The sequence below is a fragment of the Hermetia illucens genome, chromosome 5 (genome assembly GCF_905115235.1).
Source record: "Hermetia illucens chromosome 5, iHerIll2.2.curated.20191125, whole genome shotgun sequence".
Classification (NCBI taxonomy): domain Eukaryota; kingdom Metazoa; phylum Arthropoda; class Insecta; order Diptera; family Stratiomyidae; genus Hermetia; species Hermetia illucens.
In genome coordinates this window covers 55,698,983-55,724,702 of record NC_051853.1, presented here as the reverse complement: position 1 = coordinate 55,724,702, position 25,720 = coordinate 55,698,983, and the positions used below count along the sequence as shown (strand labels likewise).

Below are 25,720 nucleotides of genomic sequence, written 5' to 3'. Positions count from 1 at the left end.
CGACATAGCACTGGTTGTTGTCGCAAAGCATCTCGAAGATGCTGAGTTATACTCAAGCGAGGCAATCGATGCTGTTAAAAGTTGACTAGAGAGCTCTGGTCTGACATTTGCGGAGGAAAAAACAGAGGCGGTTCTCATCACTAAGCACCGGAAGAGAAATTACGCCTGTATTAGAATCGGGAATCATATCATCACTTTCAATCCGAACATCAAATACCTGCGGGTGGTGATAGACAGGAAGCTCAACTATAAGCAACATGTGCAGTATGTTTGCAACAAATCATCAACTGCAAATATGGCCCTAGCAAGGATGATGCCGAACGTGAGAGAGCCACGGCATACCCCTAGGTTGCTTATAACCAAGGTGGTGACCTCGATCATGCTCTATGCGACCCCAGTTTGGAGGGAGGCGTTGCGGATGTCAGGGAACGCTACCAAACTGAGTTCAGTCTACAGGAGGACAGCCCTGAGGGTATGCTCTGCCTTCAGGACTGTCTCAGATGATGCAGCATTCGTCTTCTCTGGAGTGATGCCGATTGACATCTTGGCAGATAAGATGGCAAACATATACAATGCAAAGCCAATATCTTCCTCATCGCGGAGGACGAAGAGAGAGAGGGAGAGATCCATAAATAGATGGCAAGAGCGCTGGGAGCGCTCGGGAAAGGGTTGGTAGACTCACAGGCTCATTCCTGCCACGAAGGAGTGGTTGGAGTGACGACACGGTGAGGTTAATTATAATCTCACCCAGTTTCTCACAGGGCATGGAGGATATCGCCAAAACCTATGCAGATTTAAATTGGAGATCTCACCCGATTACCCAAATTGCGATGGAGTCCCTGTGGACCTAGAGCATGTATTCTTCGGTCAACTCCATGATCACATCTATCCACAATAAAGGCGAAAGGCAGAGAAGAGGAGAAAAGTACGGTTACGTGCGCCACGTATAGAAGAAAGGTGACTAAGCCAGAGTAAGCTGACTTCGCCCCGTGATGCAATACCTTATGGCGGTTCCGCGACAGACGGACAAACAGGCATAGTAAACGAATGAAATGGTCCCGGACGAGAGCTGAAAGCTAATAAGTTTGACGAGGAGATTTTCGAAGAAATTCCGCAGCAAAATACAGCGCTTGAAGAAAACGCAAATAATAAACTTTACAGATTGGCGAAAAGTTGCAACGAGCATGTGACGCATCCATGCCAAGGTATGTTGTATCCCAGAAGCGAGCTCCGAACTTTTGGTGGAATTCTGAAATCGCAGAATGCCGTAAGGCCTGCCTCAAGGCCAGAAGGCTCAGTCAGCGAAATAGAAACCGATCTGGATACGAACAATTACATGAAGAATACAAAAACGCTCGGAAGAAATTACATGCGACCATAGTAAAAAGTAAAAGCGAAGACTTTAAGCGACTGTGTAATGAAGCTGACACGAACCCCTGGGGTGGCGCCTATAAAACAATAATATCAAAAGTTAAAGGCAGCGCTCCCCACCGATCTCTTGCCCTACTCTGGTTAATGAAATAGTAACGGATCTTTTCCCACCGAATGTTAGTACCGCTAACTTTCCCACTGTCGAGATAGACACCGCCGAAGTTCCCATGGTAAGTGGAAAGGAGGTCCTCGAAGCTGTGGATAAAATTGTTGGAAATAAAGCACCTGGTTTGAATAGCATCCCCAATAGAGCTCTCAAGGCAGCTGTCAAAATAGCTCCAAATATACTTGCCGAGGTGTTCACCACATACCTTAAAAATTGAGCATTTCCTACACAATGGAAGAAGCAGAATTAATAATACAAAGAAACTTTTGGGTGAAGCTTCGTCCTACAGGCCGATATGCCTTCTAAATAATACTGGTAAACTATTCGAACGAGTAATCTATAACAGATTAATTCGAATTGCCGAAAAGGATGGCGGTCTCTCCGAAAATCAGTTCGGTTTTCGAAAGGGAAGGTCTACAACGGATGTACTTGTCCTAGTAGCTAACACAGCTAAGACCGCACTTGACGAGGGCAAATGTTGTGCAGTGCTTACACTTGATGTGAAGAATGCTAGGCACACTAGAGAACTCCTTTCACGTGCCAAGCTACCGCTTACGGATATTGAGGGATTATCTGAAAGACCGCTCCCTACTCTATGAGACGCTAGAGGGCAGGAGGAGGATGGAAATCACGTCGGGAGTAGCACAGGGATCCATCCTAGGGCCGGACCTCTGGAACGCTTCCTACGATAGTCTGCTGAGACTCGATATGCTTGAAGAGTCGCGCCTGGTCGGTTATGCAGACGACGTTGCGGCACTTGTTGCCGGACGCACTGTTGAACAGGCGCAAAGCAGACTTGGAATATTGATGCGACGGGTAAGCGGATGGTTGACTGCTCACGGTTTCAACCTTGCGCAGGAAAAAACCGAAGTAGTCATCCTGACCAAAAGGAGAATCCCGACCCTGCGTCCTATATCGATCGGCGAGTTGACTATAGAGTCAAAACCAGCGATTAAATACCTTGCTTTAATGCTCGACTCGAAGATGAGCTTCTTCGAGCAAATCAAAGCAGCAGCGGACAGGGCTGCAGCTGGAGTCGCGGCCTTGAGTCGGCTAATGGCGAATGTCGGGGGCCCTATATCAACCAGGAGACGTCTCCTCATGGGAGCAACGCAGTCCATCCTTTTCTATGGTGCGGAGGTGTGGGCTGATGCCCTTGACAAGGAGGTGCATCGCAAACGCCTCGCTGAAGTGCAGAGGCGGGGAGCTTTGCGAGTGGCGTCTGCTTATCGCACCGTCTCCGAACCGGCTGTGATGGTGATTGCGGGAGTGATCCCCGTTGCTCTCCTTGCCAAGGAGCGCAAAGCTATCTATCGCCGTAAGGGCGAAAACTTAAGAGAAGTGGTTGCCCGTGAAGAACGTCAACGCACCCTTAGCGAGTGGCAACTTTCTTGGCAAAATGAGCCAAGGGGCAAGTGGACTGCGCGGCTCATCGACAAATTAGACCCATGGTTGGACAGAAAGCACGGTGAGATTGATTACTTCCTTACCCAACTTCTAAGTGGACATCGGAGGTTTTCAGTCTTACCTGCACAGGATTGAGAAGGCGCGATCTCCTGATTGTGTGTTCTGCAATAGAGTGGCAGATGACGCTGAACACACCTTTTTCTCTTGCGAGTGGTGGGACGGCCTCCGCCAGCAGCTTTATGCAGACGCAGGGGAACTCTCTCCAGACAATATTGTCAGAGAGATGCTGAAGAGCGCTGGGAGCTGGAATCGTATTACGCATTATGTTTGGGCTCTTCTTATTACGAAGAAGATTGAACTCGACCGGCGGAGGGATCGGACGGTAAAGGGTTCCCTGAACTAACAACAACTCCCTTCCTCCCCTCCCCTCCCATTGGTGAAAGGAATTCCCTGACTTGAAGGCTCCCGAAGCCGGGTTAGCGGGAGGCCTAGCCCGAAGTAATGTGTCAAACGGTTCCAGGCTAGTTCTCTGATGACAGGGAGGTGTTTAGTTGGTATTCCTAATAAGAATGAAATCATACCAAACGATATGCGGAGTTCCACAAGGGTCCTTCCTAGGGCCACTCTTGTGGATTACTATATATAACGGAATACTGACCCTAGACGTTCCTACTGGTGTGGCCTCCATTGGTTTGGCGGACGGTATTGGTGTGACAGTTGTTCCACGCCTTCTCGAAGAAGTCGAGCTTTATGCAAATGAAGCAGTCTATGAGATTAAATCCTGGTTAGAGAATGCTGGTCTACAGCACGTAGAGCATAAGGCGGAAGTAGTACTTATTACCAAGAGGAGAAAGTGCACTTCCATGAAGATCAAAGTTGGAACGCAAACAAATCATCCCAAGCCTGCACTTAAGTACTTAGGTGTGGTGATTGACCAGAGGTTAAATTTCAGATTGCATGTGGAGAGCGCAGCAACCAAAGCATATAACATCGGAGCGCTGGTTGTGAGAATGCTACCAAATATAGGTGGCCCAAGGCCGAACGACTCCTTATTTCGAGGGTGGTCAGTTCGATCCTACTGTATGCAGCCCCAGTATGGGCAGATGCACTGGAAAATATAGCAAATAAAAGAAAGATTGGAGCTGCGTATCGCATAAATGTACTTCGAACATGTTGTGCTTACAAAACAATATTCAATGAGGCAGCTTGCGTGATAGCAGGAATGGTCGCGATTGAAATCCTGGCGAAAAAAATACAACGACTTTACAATCGAACGGAATGGCAAGAGATGTGGGACGAATCAGAAAAAGGCCGCTGGACTCACAGCCATATGGGATATCCGGAAATGGATCGAGCGACCCCACAGCGAAGTAGGTTTGGACCGTACTCAATTATTGAGCGGACACGGAGGCTATCAAGCATGTCTGTATCGATTTGGGCGTGTTGATTCGCCATATTGCCCAAAGTGCCCAAATATTGCAGAGGACGCAGAACACACCTTTTTTCATTGCCCCAGACTCGAAGCCCAAAGGGCTACATTAGAAGCTACAACCGGAGAGCAGTTTACACCCGAAAATATCATGGAATTTATGGTGAAAGCCAAGGGGAATGGACCGAAGTCGAAAAAGTGATTGCAGCCATCAGAAATAAGCTTAGGCAGGAAGAAATCATCCGAAAGAATGAACGCGAGAGGAACACGAACATGAACATGAGCGCAGAATAAATACGAATAAATACGAATAAAGACGTAATACCAAATGGGAGTCCCGCGGGGAGAGTGGAAGGAGAAGGAGGTGGTTTAGTGGGTAAGAATCCCACATAACCGTGTGGCAGGAGCCTGCGGTATCTTTCGAAGCTTTCCACCTTCCATCGGACCAAAATAATGACAGACATTGAATCGATTTTAATAAAGTTTTGTTTTGCAAACAAGAGAAAAAGCTCAATTGTTAATTTTCATCACGTTTTATTTTGGGGAAAGTGCAAATGTAAAAGTGTCTGCGGTTTCAGTGTTTTTCTTTCTTATTTTTTTATGATATGGGTCAAATGGAAAATGCGTAACGAGAATGGGTGATTAATAAACAATTATTAATAACAATAACACATACCAATAATGACTTGAACATAAATTTCATTGTAGACGAATGGTTCCCACTTTGCTTAAGTTTATGGATTTAAAAGGTATCAAACTCTGTAAGGGGACGCTAATCCCTTTTGTCTTCTGCTGCCTTCATCCATATATGTATATCCAGAATTTGATATCTCTTCGAAATGGCTCGAATGATACCATACTTAATCGTCAATTATTCCACTTACAAATATCTGTTCCATGATCTGACAAACAGAAAGGACCTTATGGGACCAATTTACTAATGGTTTTATATTGTATTCAGAGCACGATGGAATTCCTCATCTGGAATCTCAGAATCACATTTGAATGGGGTTGAAACTTTCACAACTACAATAAAAAAAATCCCTCAGATACAAAAGAATACCCTGGATAAGTATTTTGTCTACAATCTCATCGTCATCCCACACGATGTCAATACGATTTTTTCCATCCCGACACATCACATCAAAAGTTAATGTGAAATAAAACCCGTCTGGGACTGTTTAAACTTATAGACCTGAAAACGAATTTAAAAGCAAATCAAATATAATAGAAACAGTTTTTATTTTATATAAAATTCCAACCGGGTAACCTTCTCATCTCTCAACCGCCTAAACAGGCTATTGAGTATCCTTTTTGCAGTTTTCATTCTGACAAATCAAAAGAATGTAACCCGAAATTGAATCAAAGCATTGCAAAGATTTTATCTTTATTCAATTTGGAATTTGGTACGAACTGTTTTGTACGAACTGGATATGGATATGTGATCGACTAAAAAACAGTCGTTCGGATGCCGAAATTGTTTTGAGAAAGGAAAATTCTAGGAAAAACATGTTTTCAAATATGGCCATGCAAATTGCTTGTCATATGTTTATCACAATGTAACCGAGTGAGAATGTCGAGGTAAAGCTAATATTTATCAGAAAATTCCGCAGACTTCTTTTGAAAACTCAAATAACATTCGAAACCCAGGTAACCCTAAAAAGGTTTTATTGAGCTCATAATTAAAATGCAAAGACCTTGGGTTGCATTCTTGTTCTATAATGATCCACTAACAACTGTTACGTGTATTCCACCCCATTTAAATACATTCTGCAGCCCCAAGCATATACGCAGAAGACAATCTTTAAAGTGAGTATCTTTTTGGAAATCGTTTCAGGAATGAGATGACAGCATCTCGTCGAAGCAGAAGAGAATTCGTCAGCCATGAAAGTGAAAAGGTTGTTTAATTGCACAAAAGACCTTCAAGTGTTATGATGCCAGAGAACATGAACATCACACTTAGCAGACTAAAAGATAGAACAACCTAGATTTCAGGCAGATAGATGGTAGTTGAATCTCTGCAGCGATAAAAAGCAAAAGAGGAAAAATGAATTCGCACCGGAATGCCTTAAAGGTTCGAATTTGCTTCCAGAGAACTTAGTTGGCTATTTCCGTCACATTATTAATCTACGACCAAACAGGAGCAAACAGAATTCAAGTTGACTGTGTGAACCTCACGAGCGCTTCGATTAATTGCATCAAATTCTACCACTGGAGTTACACCCACGTCCTCATATGTAATTCACATCGGACGAACCAGCCACTGAGCCGTACTCAGCGAATGTGTAGCTAATTTGTAATTCCAACTGAGGATTTGTCAACACTCAAACGTAGCCAAATGGGTGCGATGGGGCAAAATGATTTCGACCACTTCGACCTGCAGGATGTGGACAATTCATCTCGTTACGAAAACGTTTCGATGTACGCCGGGTACAATTACTACGGGGACTGGAACGAGAGCTATGCACAGCAGTTCAGCGAGGACGAATACTGCATAAACAAGTACCAGAATGAATCTTACATGAACGTGTCCTGTGATACAATCCTTGAATATAGCATGCCGTTGTACGGATACTGCACACCCATTTTGCTGCTTATCACCGTAACGGCGAACACAATGATAGTTTTGGTATTAAGTAAACGAAATATGGCCACTCCCACGAATTGTGTGCTAATGGGTAAGTGTCTTCTCGATTAAAAACTAATTAAGGATCCCAATCTAACTGCATCCGCTTTAACTCTCCCCAGCAATGGCTATTTGCGATATGTTGACAGTGCTGTTTCCCGCGCCTGGTATATTCTACATGTATACCTTTGGAAATCATTACAAACCTTTGTCACCAATCTATGCCTGCTACGCCTACATCGCTTTCAACGAGGTGAGTAGAAGATTGTTCTGTAATAAATACTTATATTGTTTATATTGTCAGCTTGTCTCTGCACAAGACACGGATATTTTTCAAAGAATACCTGGCAGAATAATTGTTTCCCTTGACTCCAGAGGCTACACTTTCATGAAATGTATTGTAACTGATTATTGTTGCGGATAATGGGAACTGTAGGCTTAACCATTCCACACTCCTGACGGCTTCATCCCAGCGTATTGCTTTTGTCAGCATCCTCAGTGCACATGTATCTGTATCTATTCCTGAATACAATGGATTCGACAAAGAGATTCTTTTCAGTTTTGTATTCGGAAATTATTAATGGAAACCTAACAAACAATGGAGCTGTTGTCTGGGTCTAAACACATGAAACGTATGAAATTCTGTGTAATGCTTGATGGAGATGGATTTGTGCACATGAGGGAATAGGTTCCCGAATGCCACATCATCATTACTGATGCTCATGTCCCAACACACCGTTTCCTTGACTCGGTTCCTAATCTGTTATTCTAGGTACGTCGATGCCATTATTCTTTTAAAAAATAATGGCGTCGACTTTATGATTTTCGAATGAAAAACAAAACAACAAAACTCCTTGCAGTAAGGTCTTATTGTATCTTCACTCTGGAGCTTAATTTAACGACAATTCACCTTTTGCCCGATACATCATCCCTGAATGGAGTGTGCCGTGTCGTATTATTTTAAATTTGGGGAATTTTATAACAATATTATTACATAAAAAATAAAAATTCAGTGTCTGTCTGCCTACCTCTGTCTCTTTGTCTGTCTGTCGTTGTGCTACATTTAATTTACTGGAGAACGATATTGTCACGAAATATGGCGAAAATGTGTAGAGTGTGAAGCTCTTTGTATGCAACGAGAACTTCGATTCGAGCTTCATGGGACCGGGGTACCCCATTTTTTTCCTAAGATATGATTAAGGTATTAAACCAAAGGACCCATTTATCTTCTTTGAAAACTTATCGATCGAAAAATAGGTGAAGTGAAGTTGGTTTATATTTTAGAATTTCACTGGAAAACTACCCTTTCTTTGGGGTAGCGTAGAGGAATTCGTATACGCACAGATTGTTAGATTCCGTTTATCACATTACTTCTGGGTAGGCCCCGAACTGTTCCGAGTTGGAAAGGCTTTTAATCAAGAAGTCCTCACACCAACTGGAGAGGAGAGAAGGAAGGGAACTGTTAGTTTACAGAACTCCCTGCCATCTAACCCTCACTGCAGAACATACAATCAATACATCGTGGATTTCACCTCCCCCTCCCCCCCACTTTTTATGCAGGAAAGTCGGAAAGGCACCACGACCGCTTCCGAGCTGGGTAAGGAAATAGTCAGTCTTCCCATGCTTCCGACTTATCCACGGCACTAAGTTTCGAATGAGCCGGGCAATCCGTCTCTTTCTCGTCTGATGTTGCCAGGAAATTTACCACTCATTTAGTGTACGTCGCCGTTCTTCACGAGCAACCACCTCCCTGGCATGTATATGGCTTTATGCTCTTTAGTTAGCAGGCAACCAGAAATCACCCCCACAATCACGAAACAGTGCAATAGGCATACACCAATCGCTAAGCCCTCCGTTTCTATAATTGCGGAAGGTACTTACGCTGGATTTTCTTGCTAAGAGCATCAACTCATATCTCTGCGCGTAGAACAGGGCAACTGCGTTCTACTAATTAGAAGATGTCGCAATCTTAGTGTCCCCAATGGCGCAAAGCTGCTGCTTTTATTTGCTTGCAAAAAGCCAAAAGCGTCAAACCAACGTACTTAATCGTTGGTTTTAACTCGTTCATCGACTTGCCGATCGATATGGAACACAGGATGGGAATTCTCTTTTTCGTCAGGATGACTACTTCGTGGTGACCATTCTCCTCAGACCCTCTACCGTCTCATAGAGTAGGGAGCGGTTGTTTAAATAATCGCTCAATATCTTTAAGAGATTGCTCGACACGTCTAAAGTATTATCTCATGTGCCTAGAATGTCTTTCCATTTTACTGAATGGAAGACATTTCTGACATCAGAGTCGTCTTTCCGCTTCCCGATTAGTGAAAACCCCGCAACTTTTCATGGGTAAAGAAAAGGGCTCTATTTCAGCAAGCGTGGAATGCACCGAGCAGTAGGTTTAGCCGATGTTGGAACAGTGTTTGTATATCTTTTCCGGGATACCATCGGTTTCTGACGCCATCTTGTTTTTCATAAAGGGTGCTGCCTCTTCAAACTTTTTTATGGAGAAAAGGAGACAGTTCTTGGCACCGTATACGCTGCCCTCATCAATTTGTACCGAATACGCAAAGGATGGTGCTCATACCATACGGCCCACTTGCTTGTTAAGTCAATAGGGTTTCCATAGAACCCCGATTTTTCGATTTAGGAGATTATAACCGGGTCCTCATGGGTCCCCATTCACCTTGTTTGTCAACTCCTGCTTTGCTTCTAGTTATTGCGTTGCGGAGTTTCCTTTTGAGTGATCTGCACTCTGTCATTTTGATACATGCTTTCTCCTTGTCGTTTAAAGTTCTATCAAGCAGCGGAGTTGGTGCCACTCCTTCCGAAGTTCAGCAATACAAAGAAGATTTGCCAGGTCTCAATGCACTCCTGGGCAAGGAAGTTCCGCAGGCTGTCGTTGTCAAGTTCATAACTGAATTTACGATAATGTGGACTGCAGTCCCAGCAAACCCAGGAGTGCCCCTCCAAGAGCTTCGACAATATTTCCGATGTGCACCATCGTGACGTTCCACCTACAGAAAGAGTGTTGGGGTAGCGCGCGTTGAGAGATTGTGTCAACCATTTCGCAGGCGATTATTGATGACCGCCTATCGAGAAGTTTTCAGAACTCGCCACCCGTCCACCAACGACACCAGTGATTCCGACGCAAAGTTTACCTCGGGAATACTTCCCGCGTAGCTTATTCGCAATTAACTCTTTCGGAAGTGCGTTTCCCTCTGAAGTCTGGGTAAAGCATGCCCATTCAAGTGTCCTGGCATTGAAGTGCAGAACACTATCATCACCTTCACCGCAGCCTTCGACCCTACCTGGGTGAATATTGCCCTCCTCGTTTCGTTTTTCTCCAGTTCGCTTTGGAGCGGTCAATCTGCGATTTGTTTAGTGCTTACGGTTCTTAGTGCTTAGGTGCGCAAATGCTTCTGGCATTCGCGCATCTTATCTCGCTCTTTATGTCCACCTGTAGTAGGAAATACAATCTGGAAGTTCCGTGTGGCCCGGAGAGAATTTCGCTGTGGACAATTGTTGACGAACTCCATCGCACCTTCTACGAGAGTAAAAGGTGTGATCGACGTTGTCCGAAATTCCCACTGTATAATACATATTCAGGCGGTTGTAGCATCCCAATCTTATACAGTCTATTGAGAAGCTGGCTAGGAAAATAATTATTCATAAAATGCCTTTCATTCGACCATGGATCAAAATTGTGATTGAGAGGTTGCAGTCCATCTGCCTCTTAACTCATTTTGAATCATTCCCGCAATCACCAATATATGTAGCCGATTCAAAACAGTGTGGCAGGTAGACAGCTCTTGCAAAGCTCCTCGTTTCTACATTTGCGGATAGGCAGGATAGACTACTTACACTCATTAGTAGCTGGAAATCCAATTGTAGCCTTGTTCGGTGCTCGTCTGCGAGCCAAGCGTCTTTTTAAGGTACTTAACCGTAAGTTTTGACTCCATTATGGACTCGCCGTTCGACATGAGATACAAGGTCAGTCTTTTCTGTTAGTCAGGATGACTTCTTCAGATTTTTTTTTTCTTGCGCAAAGCTAAAACTCTTAGTTTTCATCATGACAATTCATCTATCCGCTTACCCGCCGATTAATTTGCACGCCTTACTCCCGCTCAACAGGGCTTCCAGCAACAAGTGCCGTAACATCATTTGCATAATGGGCGACTCTTCTGCCATGCCTTAGCAGACTATCGTAAGAAGCGTTCCAGAAACCCAGCCCAAGGGTGCATCTCTGTGGTACCCCCAACGTGATTTCCTTCCTCCTCTGGTCCCCTAAAGCCTCATAGAGTTGGAAGCGATCTCTCAGATAATCGCGCAATATCGGTAAAATTTTGCCCGGCCTGTACAATGAAACTAGTATATCTATCCATCTTACGAAATTATAAGCATTTCTGGTAACAAGCATGATGAGGGGCACTACTCCTCGAGATTAGTGGCTTTGTACCTCACCTTGATAAACCATTTCTACGACATTCACGATATCCTCGACTGTAGATTCCCTGCTTATAAGACGAACTGAAGATTCTATACAGTTGAGAAACTTTGTGAAATACTCGCTCGACCTCTTAAGCTGCTCCTCATCATGGATGATTATTGTACCACTAATGACAGAGAGAATTTCGATCACCAACAAGTTCTTTCAGAATGTGGCATAGGATAGCAAAGTCGTTGCTACTTGTGCCAGGTTTTGCTTTCCAAGATCCTATTTCCTCCTCCTCCTGCATTAAGGTGCTCATTGAAAACGTCCTTTTCCTTTGCATCAGAAGTCTCCATTGCTGCGTAACACTTCACTATTGAAATTTACCATCCTGACCGGAAACTCGGAGCTAGTAGTCTGTCTGATACTTAGCAGATGCAGCAAGAATTAATCCCTCAACAGATTCACAATTACTTCCCACAGCCTTGCTACAATATGATAATAGAGTGCCGCAGGACGAAGGTGTGTGCTCCCCCGAATCCTAGCATCTTAACTTTTTTAACCCCAGATTGTCCAGCCTGTATCGCTGATTCTCGCTGAGGTTAGAGCATTCGGGGAAATTCTATTACCGTCAGAAAGTGTTCGCACATTCCAAAATGCAATCACAAATCGTTGACAAAAGCAAAAGGTCGTAGCTGGAGGTGGATTCCGAAGGATAGTAACCCCTTCCGAATTTGTTTCGGAATTTACAGGACTTGTGGACGAGCAATATGTGTGTGTGTGTGTGTGTATGGTGGGGGAGAAGCTACAGCTTCTGAGCACTCAGGCCGTGTTGGCCCATTGTACTCGCCTCCCCCGTCTAACGGACTATTCCGGATTCGTTAACGTATCGCAGGATTTCCGTTAGTGGATGTGATGCTACCCGTCGCAATTGGAGGACATCGGCACCAAAGATCTGATACCTGATGCGTCCATAGGCGGGGCATTCACGTAGGAAATGCTCCGTGAATTCCGCTTCCTCATTACAGGAGGGACACGTGTCATCTTCGGTAATTCCCATTCTGAACATATGCCCAGCTAGTGAATTATGGCCTGTCAGAATGCCCACAATACACCTACAAGTCCTCCTGCTTTTCGACAGGATAAACTTTGCGGTACGTATGTTGGATTCTGGCAGGAAAAGTTTGGTGTGTCGAGCAGCATTTAAGCTCTGCCACCTGTCGTTATGGGAAACTTGTTCCCAGTTTTTGAAAACAGATTTAGCCAATGCTACTGATACTCGAATTGCTGGCTCCGGTCCCGGCATAGGGGAGATTGACCCCTCTTTCGCTAAAGCGTCCGAGATTTCATTACCCTCTATGCCACAGTGACCAGGTACCCAGAGCAGTTCCACCGTATTGAATCTAGACATAGAGTTCAAACGGTTTCTGCATTCCTGAACGATTTTCGAGGTGATCAAAGGACTGCTCAATGCCCTCAGTGCAGCTTGACTGTCACTGCAGATTGCGATGCGCCTGCCCTTCAACCGCTCGTCAATCACCCAGTTTGCCACTCTTAGGATCGCATAAACTTCGGCTTGAAAAACCGTTGTATATTGTCCCAAAGGAAAAGCCCACTTCTCGTTTTTATTCGAGAGGTAGACTCCGACTTCAGAACTCTCTTCTGTTTTTGAGCCATCGGTGTAGAAGACTTCCGTATCTTCCGCCACGCATTCCTCTGGGTTTTCCCAGTCCTCTCTACGCTTCAGGGTAACTACATATCTTCTACCAAACAGATGTATGGGGACACGAGAATCGGAAGACATTGTAAGAACTGGATTTAGTCCTCCCAGTAACTCTTCCAATGCTCTGTGCCCCCCACATCCGTTGTTTTCCCATAGATCTAATCAAATTAGCCTATGAGCTGCTCTCATTGCAGTGCTTTGAATAAATGTATCGAAGGGCTGCAAATTGAGTAGTGCATTAGAGCTGCGCCGGATGTCGTGCTCATGCACCAGTGATACCCAGACAAACAGTTCTTTGCAGTGCGTCTAGTTTACGGTGACAACCTTTTTGTCTCACTTTAACCCACCACACTACGGATGCATATACGAACATCGGCCTAATGATGGCAACGTATATCCACATTACCACATGAGGCCTGAGTCCCCATGTCGAGGCAAAGGTCCGTCTGCACAGCCCATAAGCTGTGAGAGCTCGTTTCATCTTTACCTCTACATGTTTGTTCCAAAGAAGTTTTTTATCTAGAGTGACCCCCAGATATTTCACTTCTTCGGAGAGTTGAAGGATAGTACCCCTCATCTCAGGGAGACAAAGTCCATCCAGTTTTCTCCTTTTTGTGAGTAAAACCATTGTGGTTTTATATGGATTAACTGACAAACCATGTCTAGGGCACCAGCTGTCTATCAAATCAACGGCACCCTGTATATTCCTACACACCGTTCCAAGATCCCGATCAACAGCAAGTGCAGTCATCAGCATAAGCTTGAGCGTGTATTGGCAAATTTTGCAGTTCGCATAGCAGTGAGTCGATCAGCATACTCCACAGAAGCGGCGAAAGCACACCTCCTTGGGGGCAGCCCTTCGTTGCTTCTGTAGTCAGGTAGCAATCGACCCCTACCTCAGCGCACATCAATTTTTGCGTTAGCATAGCATGGATCCACTTAATTAAAGCATCATCAACACCATGCGCTCTGGTGGCATCACAAAGTTTTTGAAAAGGCGCACAGTCAAAAGCCCCACGAACACCCCCATCGCGTACTCACCATTCAAAGTTGCATCCTCTATCTTTGTGACCAAAGAATGAAGAGTAGACTCACAGGACTTTCCACGTTGGTAAGCATGTTGGTTTTCACTAAGTAGGTGTGACCTAAGTGCGTTTCCACGAATGTGACGCTCCACCAGTCTCTCCAAACCTTTCAGCAAGAATGAAGTCAAGCTGATCTGTCTGAAGTTCTTTGGATTAGAATAGTCATCTTTCCCAGGTTTCGGTATGAAAACTACCTTAACCTGCTGCCAAGAAGAAGGCACGTAGCCCAGAGCAAGACATCCTCGAAAAATATTTCTTAGAGGTCGCTCTAAATGCTCCATACCCTCCTTTAGCATTGCCGAATAGATGCCATCCATGCCAGGTGCTTTGAAATATTCAAAGGACAGTATGGCAGCTCTCACCTTTTCATGGGTAACAACCGCTTTCGCAGTGTTCCAGTTTCCCTTGCAACGCTTGCGTGTTGAAGGGGTTGAACGAGCAATAAGTCTCCATTCCTTTTAGTCGATTTCTACGATAAGATGAGAATACTTTTGAGTGAATTCTGCAACCCTCAATTAAGAGGAGAGTCTCTTGCTTGGCAGGGCACCAGACAGTGTACCAAGGCATTGTAAGGCCATCTAGTTTATAGTGACTCTTCCTTCTATCTCAAATGGATTTGAGGACGTCTACGGCGGTCGTGAGTGTCATGACATGAGTGAAAATCGGATCAAATAAAAAGTAGCCACAGACTTGAAACTATTGTCTATGACCTTTTGCCATTTTTCGGATAGTTTCATAATTTCATTGGTGTCGAACTTCTGTGGTTTATCCGTTAAAAATTTGACCAAGTGATTTACTCAGCCAACTTTTTACTATTAGTATACGTTGGATGCATTAAACCCACTTAAACCAAGTGTCGCCATTTGATCCACGTCATCTGAAATATTTACTGCCTGGCCACGGTGAAAGACAACTGCTTTCCTGCTGGCCAACTCTGGTCGATCTTTCCTGATTGAAGTTGTTCGCTTCCAATCCCACCACCCAACACTCAACATAACCTTGCTTGCCGTCATTCCAAGCTTTGAAGCTGTCTGTAGGGGATCTTTGATATTTGGCCATGATCGATTGCATTCCTTATTCTCGTATTTAATCCATTTTTCTTTGCCTATAATGATTCGCTTCAGAAATGTTTCCATTTCGTGCCGTTTCAGCAGCGTTTTACTGATGGTAATCCTGTCAGTCAATTATCTTTCAGGTAATTTAAGAACATCCTAACAATAAAGCTTTTTGAGCAGTCTGTTCTTTCTACATAATTTTGAACTACCATGTAGTTGATGTCAAAGTGTAGTATAGGTCCCAGGATCAAACGTGGAGCATAAAACCTGGGAAACGCTTGCTGGCCCAACACCAACAACTCTACTACCAAACCCTATCTCCACATCCACATGGTGACCGCTGGGAGCTTTTTCTTACCGAAAAGCTGCAGACGGAGAAGGATGAAAGCGAGTCCCCTGCGCCTAAAAACCGGGAAATTGTACCAACTGATCCTCCAGATTGGGGGTTGGGTAGGGCTGACAACCCTACTCGGAAAAGAATTTGTTACGAAGCTACAACAGGAGCCTCGGACTGGACGAATTATACAACGACGAACCCGCCAACGACAAGGCAAAAACAATTTGCGCTCACTGTACAGAGATGAAGCTGCTAAACAGCTAGCCGATACCCTGTCCCAATATAGGGCTGATGTAACAGCGTTACAGGAGATGCATTGGACAGGGACCGGTTTCCTGGAGCAGAGTCGCTACACCATACATTATAGCGGCCATCCAGTAAACCTTGTGTTCGGAGTAGGTTTCTTAGTCAGCCGAAAAATTAAACCTGCTGTTATCGGCTTTGCAAATATGAGCGAACAGCTATGCACTCTGCGCTTGCGAGGCAAGTTTAGAAATATATATATGGCTGACTAAGAAACCTACTCCGAGCACATGGTTTACTGGATGACCGCTATAGTATATGGGAAACCGGTCCCTGTCCATCGCATCTCTTGTAACGCTGTTATATCAGCCCCATATTGGGTATCGGCTAACTGCTCATCAGCTTTATATCTGTACAGGGAGCGCACGTTCCATGAGAAAATGCGCAAATCGTTAATCCGTTGTCGTTGCCGGGTTCGTCGTTGTAAAGTCCATCCTGTCCGAAGCTCCTTTCGTGGCTCCGTAACATCGGTTTTCCGTGTAGGGTTGTCAGCCCTACCCAACCCCCAACCTGGAGCACCAGTTGGTACAGTTTATCTCGTTTTTAGGCGCGGGAGACTCGCCTTCATCCTTCTCCGTCTGCAGCTTTTCGTTACGAAAGAGCTCCCAGCGGTCACCACGTGGAGGTGGAGATAGAGTTTGGTAGTTGGGCTATTGGTGTTGGATAAGCAGGCATTTCCCAGGTTTTATGCTCCATCGTGGGTACCAACCCACGTTTCGCCCTGGGAGCTATACTACCCTTTGACCAAGAATGTTATCACAAATACAAACACACATACAAATCACAAATACAAACATACTTGGCCCCAGCCGCAAAAAGAGTCAGAACGGCTGGTTTGACAATGAATGTAAGCTAGCAACGGAACAGAGGATTGCTGCATACCGAGTGATGCTGCATTCTCAAAGAATGCGGACACGCGCGAGACTTATCACGAACTCCGGTGAGCGGAGAAGCGACGACTGGCAAAGAGGCATTATGTATCTCATACATAAAAAGGGAGATATTAGACAGTGCAGCAATTACAGCGGTATCACGTTGCTGAGTACCATCTATAAGATATTCTCCTCTAGCTTGCTAGGACGGATAGCCCCATACGCCCAGAACATCATTGGCCCATACCAAAGAGGCTTCACTCCAGGCAAATCAGCAACAGATCAGATTTTCTCTCTGCGGCAGGCGATGGAAAAACTGTTGGAATATGGACAACAGTTGCACCATCTATTCATCGACCTTAAAGCCGCCTATGATAGCATAGCCAGGGTAAAACTGTTCACGGCCATGAGGAAATTCGGTATCCCCACGAAATTGATAAGATTGACTGGGCTGACCCTGCCCAATGTGCGAGGCCAGATAAAAGCAGCGATAAGTTTTCCTATCTAGGGTCGAAAATCACAACCGATAAAAGCTACGATGATGAAATCCGCGCAGCCAACAGAGCCTATTTCAGTTTTCAAAAACTGATTCGCTCGAAACGTCTCACCATAGAGTCAACGCTTTTACTGTACAAGACAATGATCTTGTCAGTCGTCATGTATTCCTCAGAAACTTGGGTTCATGAGGATGGACGATTCGTTGCCTATATAACGACGAAATCTATGAGCGATACCATGACCGTCAAGTTGTGAATAAAATCCGGTTCAATAGGTTACGGTGAGCGGGTCACTAAATCCGTATGGATGAGGATGATCCAGCCCGGAAAGTCTATAAGTGCAATATTTATGGTAGGAAAAGAAGACGAGGCAGACCCTACCTGAGATGGAGCGATGGCGTAAGTCAGGACGCCAGGCAGCTTTTAGGGATATCGAATTGGTGGACTCCGGCGCAAAACCGGGATGTCTGGAGGCCTAAACTAGATACCGGTTCTTGCGCCGTTGATGCTGATAATGTAGTTGATGTTTAGTGCCGCCGGGATCTTGTGATTATTTCATCGACTTTTCCAGTGACTGACTAACAAGAGCAAGGAGTATCTTTAACATCCAAATTTCCGAAACGGAATTAAGCAAACCATGCAGGGGTCAAAATTCACTCACGGCATTTTTACCTTACAGTTCGTAAACTTCTCATTATGTGTGCGTGGCTGAAATTTGAGAGCGAGGGGAGACGATCAGACGATTCAACGACAATAGACGCTTTCTTTTAAGCTGTGTTTGAATAAACTCCATGTGAACAAAGTTTTGTGTGTTTTCTAATAAACGTGTCTTTTTCCTTAAATGTTTAACCCAATAATTAATATCAGATTGCTTATAAATTTGGATAGGTATCCGAACGGCGTATATTTTGAGACCTAGATTTTATAGGGGAGCATCCCCATGATTTTTAAGAGAAAAAGAGACCTGTTTCATTATATTGTAAAGATATTTTGGGCTCAAATTACTTTATTTCCCAGCCACGTTTTGCTTACGCAGAGCTTTAAAAGCAATCTTTAATTTCCGAAATCCGGTAAAGCTGAAGTTAAAAGGCACCAGAAATCCTGCCAAACCAAAGTTCACGCAGATATCTTCCTGTTCATGTTTCTGGAAAGCATAGTGTAGCCAATCACTGGAGCCATCCATAGACTATGTTTTCACTTCCGTTTTCCTATTTGTTCATCTATTATTATTTCATTTATATACCAGCATTGCCATTTATTTCTCATCTCAGGATGAGATGAAAATAGAAACTAATACAACTGCTCTCAAAACTTTCTATATTTCGTTAGGGGTGCGTATGAATTTTTTCTCTATCAGAAGGGCGAATAGGGAATTGGGATTTGGGCAATGGAAGCATTTACATACGAATTTCAATTATAAATTGAATTTAGAATTTTTTTATTGTACTGACTAAAAATCTTCTATATCCTTTGAATTACTAGAACGTCGATTTAGTCCCATATTTTACTTAGTTGAAGCTCTGGAAGCCATCCAAAGCCTTACATCTTCTAGCGCAAACCACTCAACGATGATCTCATTGGTCAAGTGGCAGTGCATCAATGGTTAAGCTTCCAGAACAAATGAATCTCCGTCACTAACTTACCACATAAGTAAGACACTTCCCATCCGGCTGCCGCACAATCCTCGTAAATCACAAACGACCACAACAAGCGCACATTGTGGTGAAACCATTTACAATGCGAACTGCACGAAGAACATTCCCAAGTCCTCCTTGAAGTTATGCAAGACTGCAGTGAGGGTTTGCTTCAAGGAACAGGATATAGTGAAATATAAAACGAGGCTGAAGAATTTATTGCTTCATCAGCTATGCAGCATGGAAATATAGTAGATCGGTTTAACGGAAAAAATGCATATAAAAAATGTCCGCAGGTGCATTCGTTCAAATTTAGATGGTTGCCCACATTGTTTGACTTTCACATTATGAAGGACTCCTCTCCAAACTTTTTCCTTGATGGCTTTAATAACACTTCTGTTCCATAGCGAGTGTAATTATTCTACAATTTCAACTTCACTTCATTCTCTATTTCCAATCTACTCTGGCTTTTCTTCGAATAACTTCCGCATTTAATTCAGTACACAGAAAGCAGTTTCAGTCTTCTCTAATTATTTCCGCCTCCATTTCATGCGACCCATCTCAATCTCAAAGTCTCATAATAACCCTTCGGCCACCTCGTCAGGCGGGTCGTGATATCGTCCCTACTTTAACTGTAGCTCAACCCTCTTCTGGTTTTTGCCCCTGTACTAAAGACACTGCCTTGAGCCGACCTTAAAACTGCAAGAGGAATCTTGGAAAAATCTTTTCTATCACTTTAATCAGCAAATTTATCAAGTAAACGACCTTGAAATTACCTTTGGCATTGTAATTTTAAGCGGTATCGAGAAGGAGCTCGTGGGAGTTATAGTAAGACTTATGCAATCGAAAGCTTCCACGAGTGCGGTCGAAAAGAATCCTGAAACTGTTCAAGAGGAAACCCTCCCCCATGACAACTGGGTGCTTTGAAGAGTCAGTTCAAAAAAGGCGCACTGAGAGTGCCTGGAAACCTTGGGGTTTGGAATAATGATAAAGAACTCGGTGAAACTGGAGCATTTTGAATTTCGCTCACGTTTTGTATTATTAGCGGAAAGTGTGTTGGAAGGGAAGGTTATATATAATGAAGGTTTTGCTCTACAGCGTGGAATTGAAAGAATTGAAAACGTTTCAATTTAAGGATTGGCTTTTGCTCTCATTTTTGGATGGTATTTTTGGAAATTGCAAATAAACATGGTTTTCAAAATTTTACTTTAAACTTGAATTAACGAAAAGGTCGGAGCTAAAGTGTGAATATGTTTGCAAAGAATCAGTTTCCTAGCCAATTCTGTTGTAGCAAATGTTTATGCGTTACTTTGTTTTTACTCACTTCTACATTACAGTGTTAACCGCAGTAAGCTATTATAAATCAGATCCCTTTAGTAATGACGCAGACCCGATACTTTCACAACAGGTCACGAGGGAAGTTTTGAGAACTTTCTCAAGATTTCTCGTGCATACCAATAATCGAATGAATTAGAAGTCTTTGCAGAAATCCGACCATTCTTCCTGACCATGAGGTTTCCCTGTTGTGCAAGAGGTATCGCAGCCTGCGAACTTGATATTTGTCTTTTCTGTTTGTCTAAGTTCAAGCTATTAACTGGCCTAACAACGATCATAATCTCCTACTTCGTCATATTTTCTCGTCCGGATACCTGTGATGGCCTCTAGATCTTCTAGCAAAGGCACTCCCTCCCATCAATGTAATAGCGAACGCAAGTTCGACTATCCTTATTTACTGATAAATGAGCACAACCTTCACCATCATCATCAATAATTCTGCAAAACCGGTATCTCGTGTTGGTCTGCCTAAGTAGGGAACTCCAGGTACACTGGTGTTGCGCCAAGGTCAATCAACTCGATTTCCTTAAAAGCCATCTAACGTCCTGCCCTACGCTATCGCTTCATCTGAGGCAGGGTCTTCTGCGTCTTCTTTTTCTAAGATCGTTATTGCCCATATAGACTTTTGAGAATGTATCATTCTAATTCATATGGATTAAATGTATCGCCCGCCTATTGAGTCGGATTCTATATGCAACCAAACGGTCAAGATATTACTAATAAATCCTGTCATTATATAGGCTACGGAATCGTATATTATCCTATATATGTATATGATAACCATTTACCCTTGGTGGGATATAGTGCAACACATACTCGCCATCACTCGCGACTACCTGAAATGCTTGAGATGCTCGCACGCCTGCTCTACTGTTGTGCGCCAAATGCCTTTGGGGCTACCCACCCGTCGGTCGTCTTGGGTCAGTGCGTTTTTCCTGGATGGAGTAGCTAGGCAATGAAATCCTTAATGTGTGACCTATCCACTGTCACTTCCGCCTTCTGATCAAATAGCCAGTTAACCCGTCGGGGAGTTCCGTCCCCACGTACTCGAGGAGGGCGATCAGGCCCGAGTCTGCAAGGGACTCATATGAAGTGGCTCTGCCACGAAGCTCCACCGGTGGTTATCTGGTACCATGGGAACCGGGATGGCCCTCTGAGAGCATATGCTCCAGGAGAATTCCTGGAGGATGTGTTCACGGCCCGGTTATTTGCGGTCGGCCCCCTAGTGGGAGTTTCATGGTGGTTGTGGTTATGCCTACATCGCGGGCAGAGCTCCTTGGAGCTCAAGCGTGGAGTTGCGCTGTACAACTCGGGTGCCGTACTCCTTAGTTGCGGCAGAGGTATTAGATAGGCCTCGCATCCACTGGTATGAATGCTGAGCCTGCACTCAGTATAAACTAGGACCGCTGTGCTTGCATGGCGGGGCTCTGATTGTGGCCAGTGTATATTCTATGATACATTATTTATTATTTTCGATGCTTGTAAAATCTTTGTAGAACTAAGCTTAGCTACCAAGGTGCCTACAATAGCTAAGCACTGAAGAAGGGAATAAGTAGCTCCCGGAATTAGTATTTATTTACGAAAATATATATCCATTTTTAAAAAGAAGAAGTTATCGGTTTAAGTCCTCTTATGATGCGTTCCAGGCAGGTATTCAAGAAAGTTTGGCAGAAAGGTCTCAACTTGATCTTATTGTAGAGATAACTACATTTCCAGATTTTAGACAAGACAGTGAAAGCGTATCTAGCGCTTTTAATGCATCAAGCGACATCCAGTAGAAGAAGCTTTGGTTTTATTAGTGTTTATCTTCAATGCAACTCTCCTTTCTGTCTTTCCAAATTCATAGCTATTCGGGCAAGGTCCATCAGCCTAGTCAAGGTGCTTAAGGATAGACATTATTGTCACTTGAATTCCTCCACGTCCTCCGGAGAAGCCAGCAAGAAGAATATCACCGAAAATAAGAAGAATTATTATCGATATCGGTGGGAAAATGCTACCTTTGCGGACTTCTCTTTCGGTCTCAAATTCCTCTAAGACTTTACCCCGGTGTAGCACGTGACAATTTGCGACATCATATGTTGCTCTGATAATTGCTATTAGTTTCTCCCGAGTGCCTCTCCGTATCCGCGCATTCTTGCAAAATAATCTGTAGGGTGCTGATGTGGCTAATGCAGGAGAGTTAAGAGCGGAAGCCAGCCAGCGCTCTGTCGAGCAAGTCTTCGAGGCGTCGTTTCACGTGTTCTGGGATTAATTTGGCTGTTATATTTATACTTCAATTAAAGCACTCACTGGAAGAACTTTTCTGGAATCTTTGCGATCATCCCCTTCTTCAATTCTCTAGAAAAAGTATTGAATTTTACCAGATCCGCAGAAACTGCAGACATTAAATAACCATGTGGGGAGACCATTAAGGCCACTGTTTGAGTGCATTGATGTCCGAGGTGATTTCTCTTCTATTTGGAGGAGCAGCAGCATCCACAAGAGGCAGAACTCCACGAAATATCATTCGGTTAAGACCCCTGGTGAAGTGTTAATTTCACCTCTTCAGCCATTCGTCGTCGTAGATGTGGTGTTGGCCGTTAACATCTTTCACAAGACAATCGAAAGATTTCCGATCACATCCAAATTGTTTCGTGATGCGGTGTACACTTCTGAAATCATTGCATTCTGCGGAATTTTCAGCATTCCCAACCAGCGCAAAAACAAATTTCCTCTCGCTTCGTAGAACTCTCGGAATGTCGTAAAGTATCGGAGCTTGAGTCTGTCACGTTCGCCACCACTCGTAACAGAAAAAGAGCCTTCAATAGCTTCTGTTTATTCATCCGCGTTCGCGGTTGCGTAGTCAAGCAGATCTTATGGTGTCCCTTAAGATCAAGGCCGATGATCTGCATGTCAGCGAGGAGACAACATTTTTCATGGTGACCCAATGCTCTTCGATATTGTCAGGTGGATTACTCAATGTACGCAAGATGCCTCTTCCACCGTCGAGTGACAGCTGAAGCGGTGGATGTTGAACTTGGTAGTCGCAATTCTTCAACTCTGCGAGAAGTGACGGACGCAATACGCAAGCGAAGGTAAACGACCAGGAGGACAAGGATCCTTTTCACTATATCGGAAGTCTATTGGGACCGGATTCTCGCTGTACGAATTTTATCGGGAACCGTCGCCCAAGTCAAGAACGCAGGACTTGCGGTAGTCGTCAGGAACATTCTAAAAACCAATCTTAGTCCGTTTTCGATAACTAAAGGTCGTCGCCATGAAGTCAATCCGTATTCGAGACGTTGTAGAAGTTTAGGTAGCACCAAAGTTTGGAAATTTGCAGATTGCTAGCACTAAAATTTATATTTCTTTTAGTCGGTTTTTACGACTACCAGAGGAGACTTTGAGTACTTTCTTAAGCTCCAACTCACAGTAAGCCAGAACTTTCAACAAGGCTGGATGGTCCTGTTACACTCTTCAAGGACTTCAACTGAAACTAAATCCCACTTAATAGACTTTTTTCTTTTTTCCTATGTTATTGGTAGTTAACTTGTTAAGCGGTGCCTGGTTCTCAACTACCTTAGGTGTGAATAAGTTGGGGTGCCTAAAATCCTCAGACATTTTTGTAATTACCGGTTGCTTGGACCCTAAATTTTAGCAAATGTTCAATGACGGGTCAGTCACAGAGAATAGATCGGAGTCATGGGTGCTTATTTTGGAAGTGATTGGACATCTCGGAGAAATAATTACTATATTCCAGATAAGCAAGGCAGATGAATAGAGAAATGTAAATTCATGTTGGCAGAGTATCTTTTGAAATGACGGATATGAAAACCTTACTAGATCTTTTAACCGGACACTGCTACCTTCAGTTATCACATGGGAAAAATCCACTATATGTAGCCAATATGAAGCGGAAAAAGATACGGTTCTGTACTTCAGCTGCCTGGCCTGGTCGAACTTTGGCGAAGATACCTCGAAAGGATTTTCTTGAGTGAAATATTTATACACTTTCTATCTCTGGATAGATTCTCGAAAGGCCATTGAATAAGCATCTTAGGAAACGGCAGTATAGCTTCGCTAAAATCTTCGGTCTCATACGCTTCCTAAAAAATGCCTAAGTTCAAATATAGATCAACTGAAACCGGCGAACGAAAAAAAATTCCTCCTAAAGGAGCTTAAAGATTAAAGATTAAAGTTTCGAATAAAGAGCCTAATACAAAACGTCAGCAGGAAGTTACACCGAAGCAGGCATCCAAAAATACAGTTGGGAAAACAAATGTCTCAAGCCAGAAAGGGTGCATGATAAAGAGAATGGGTGAAAATGCCCAAGAACGAATGGCCAAGAAAAGCAAACAAGTCAGGAACCGAAAGCTGAACCCTTCAGTTATGAAGTTTTTATTTAAAAATATCCGTCTACAAGATAGTTTCACCTTTTTATAACTGGTAGTGAATATACATTCAATATAGCCGGTATGCTATTCGACGTGGTAGTCACATTCTATCTCGTGTAATTTTATTAATAATAGTGCGATTTCCGGTGCGATTTCCAGCGAATCCAGGATGAACTTAAGGGGGGTTTGCTATAAATTTTCAAAACATAATAATTAACAATTAATAACTTAATTTGAGCAGATATCGTAACGGGGAGTCTATAAAGTCCTAGATACCATGCGCATGGACCACCATAACCTTCTGCAGGGTTTTTCGGTTGGGTGATTTCTGAGAACGGGCCTTTAAAATAATCAATCCCTTTCGAACCCCCGCACTCTTCCTTTTTGAAACCAATCTCCAATCTAATTTCGAAACTCAACGTAGAACGAAGTTACTTAGTGCATGCATGGGATTCACAGTTCCGACCTTTCCACCAATTTTGTATCAAATTCGTATTGAGGAAATATGGGCGACAGACAGGCAGAAAGGCAGATGGACGTACGGAGAGACAGTCAGGCCGTTAACCGATTCCAATATGGTTTTGTTTTTGGCAGAATCTTAAAAACCGAGGCGATTTGTCGTATGTGAATAAACTGTTCAGCGTCAAAACCGACCCGGAAAAACCATACTCAAAATTAGAATGATTTTAGAGTGGGGGCCTGTTCTTTCAACACTGCGGAACAGCGGAAAATCAGTTCTGAAAGAGTATCGGTCAAGCGTTGGACGGACATACAGATATTAGACCCCAACCCGTCGAATTACCATTGAATGCAGGGATATCGGTGAGATCACCATCAAGGAAGATATAGTCGCGACTATTCGGCCGCAATTTGAAATACGGGGGTATAATGTTCTTTGAAACAATACCGTACGGCGAAAAATAATGCAACACTTGCCTTTTCAGCAGAAAGTAGAATTGGCTGGGCTGCTTATCGCATTAGTGAACCTGCAATGATTACATAGTGCTTCAAATGTTTAGAGTATGCACACTTGGTTGAAAAAATGTACAAATGAGTAGGATCGATCCAATCGATGCAA

The 25,720-nt window shown here is 43.7% G+C and overlaps 1 protein-coding gene across 2 annotated transcripts in view; it reads left to right on the top strand.

The window, feature by feature from the left end:
* Positions 1–25,720, top strand: part of LOC119657870 (sex peptide receptor) — a 490,494-nt gene that overhangs the window by 447,908 nt on the left and 16,866 nt on the right. For both annotated transcript variants that reach the window (XM_038064997.1, XM_038064996.1), the window contains exons 4-5: positions 6,211–7,051; positions 7,122–7,252. In XM_038064997.1, the coding sequence (XP_037920925.1) occupies positions 6,712–7,051; positions 7,122–7,252 (471 nt within the window). In that variant the 5' untranslated portion in view covers positions 6,211–6,711. The remainder of the gene's footprint in view (positions 1–6,210; positions 7,052–7,121; positions 7,253–25,720) is intronic.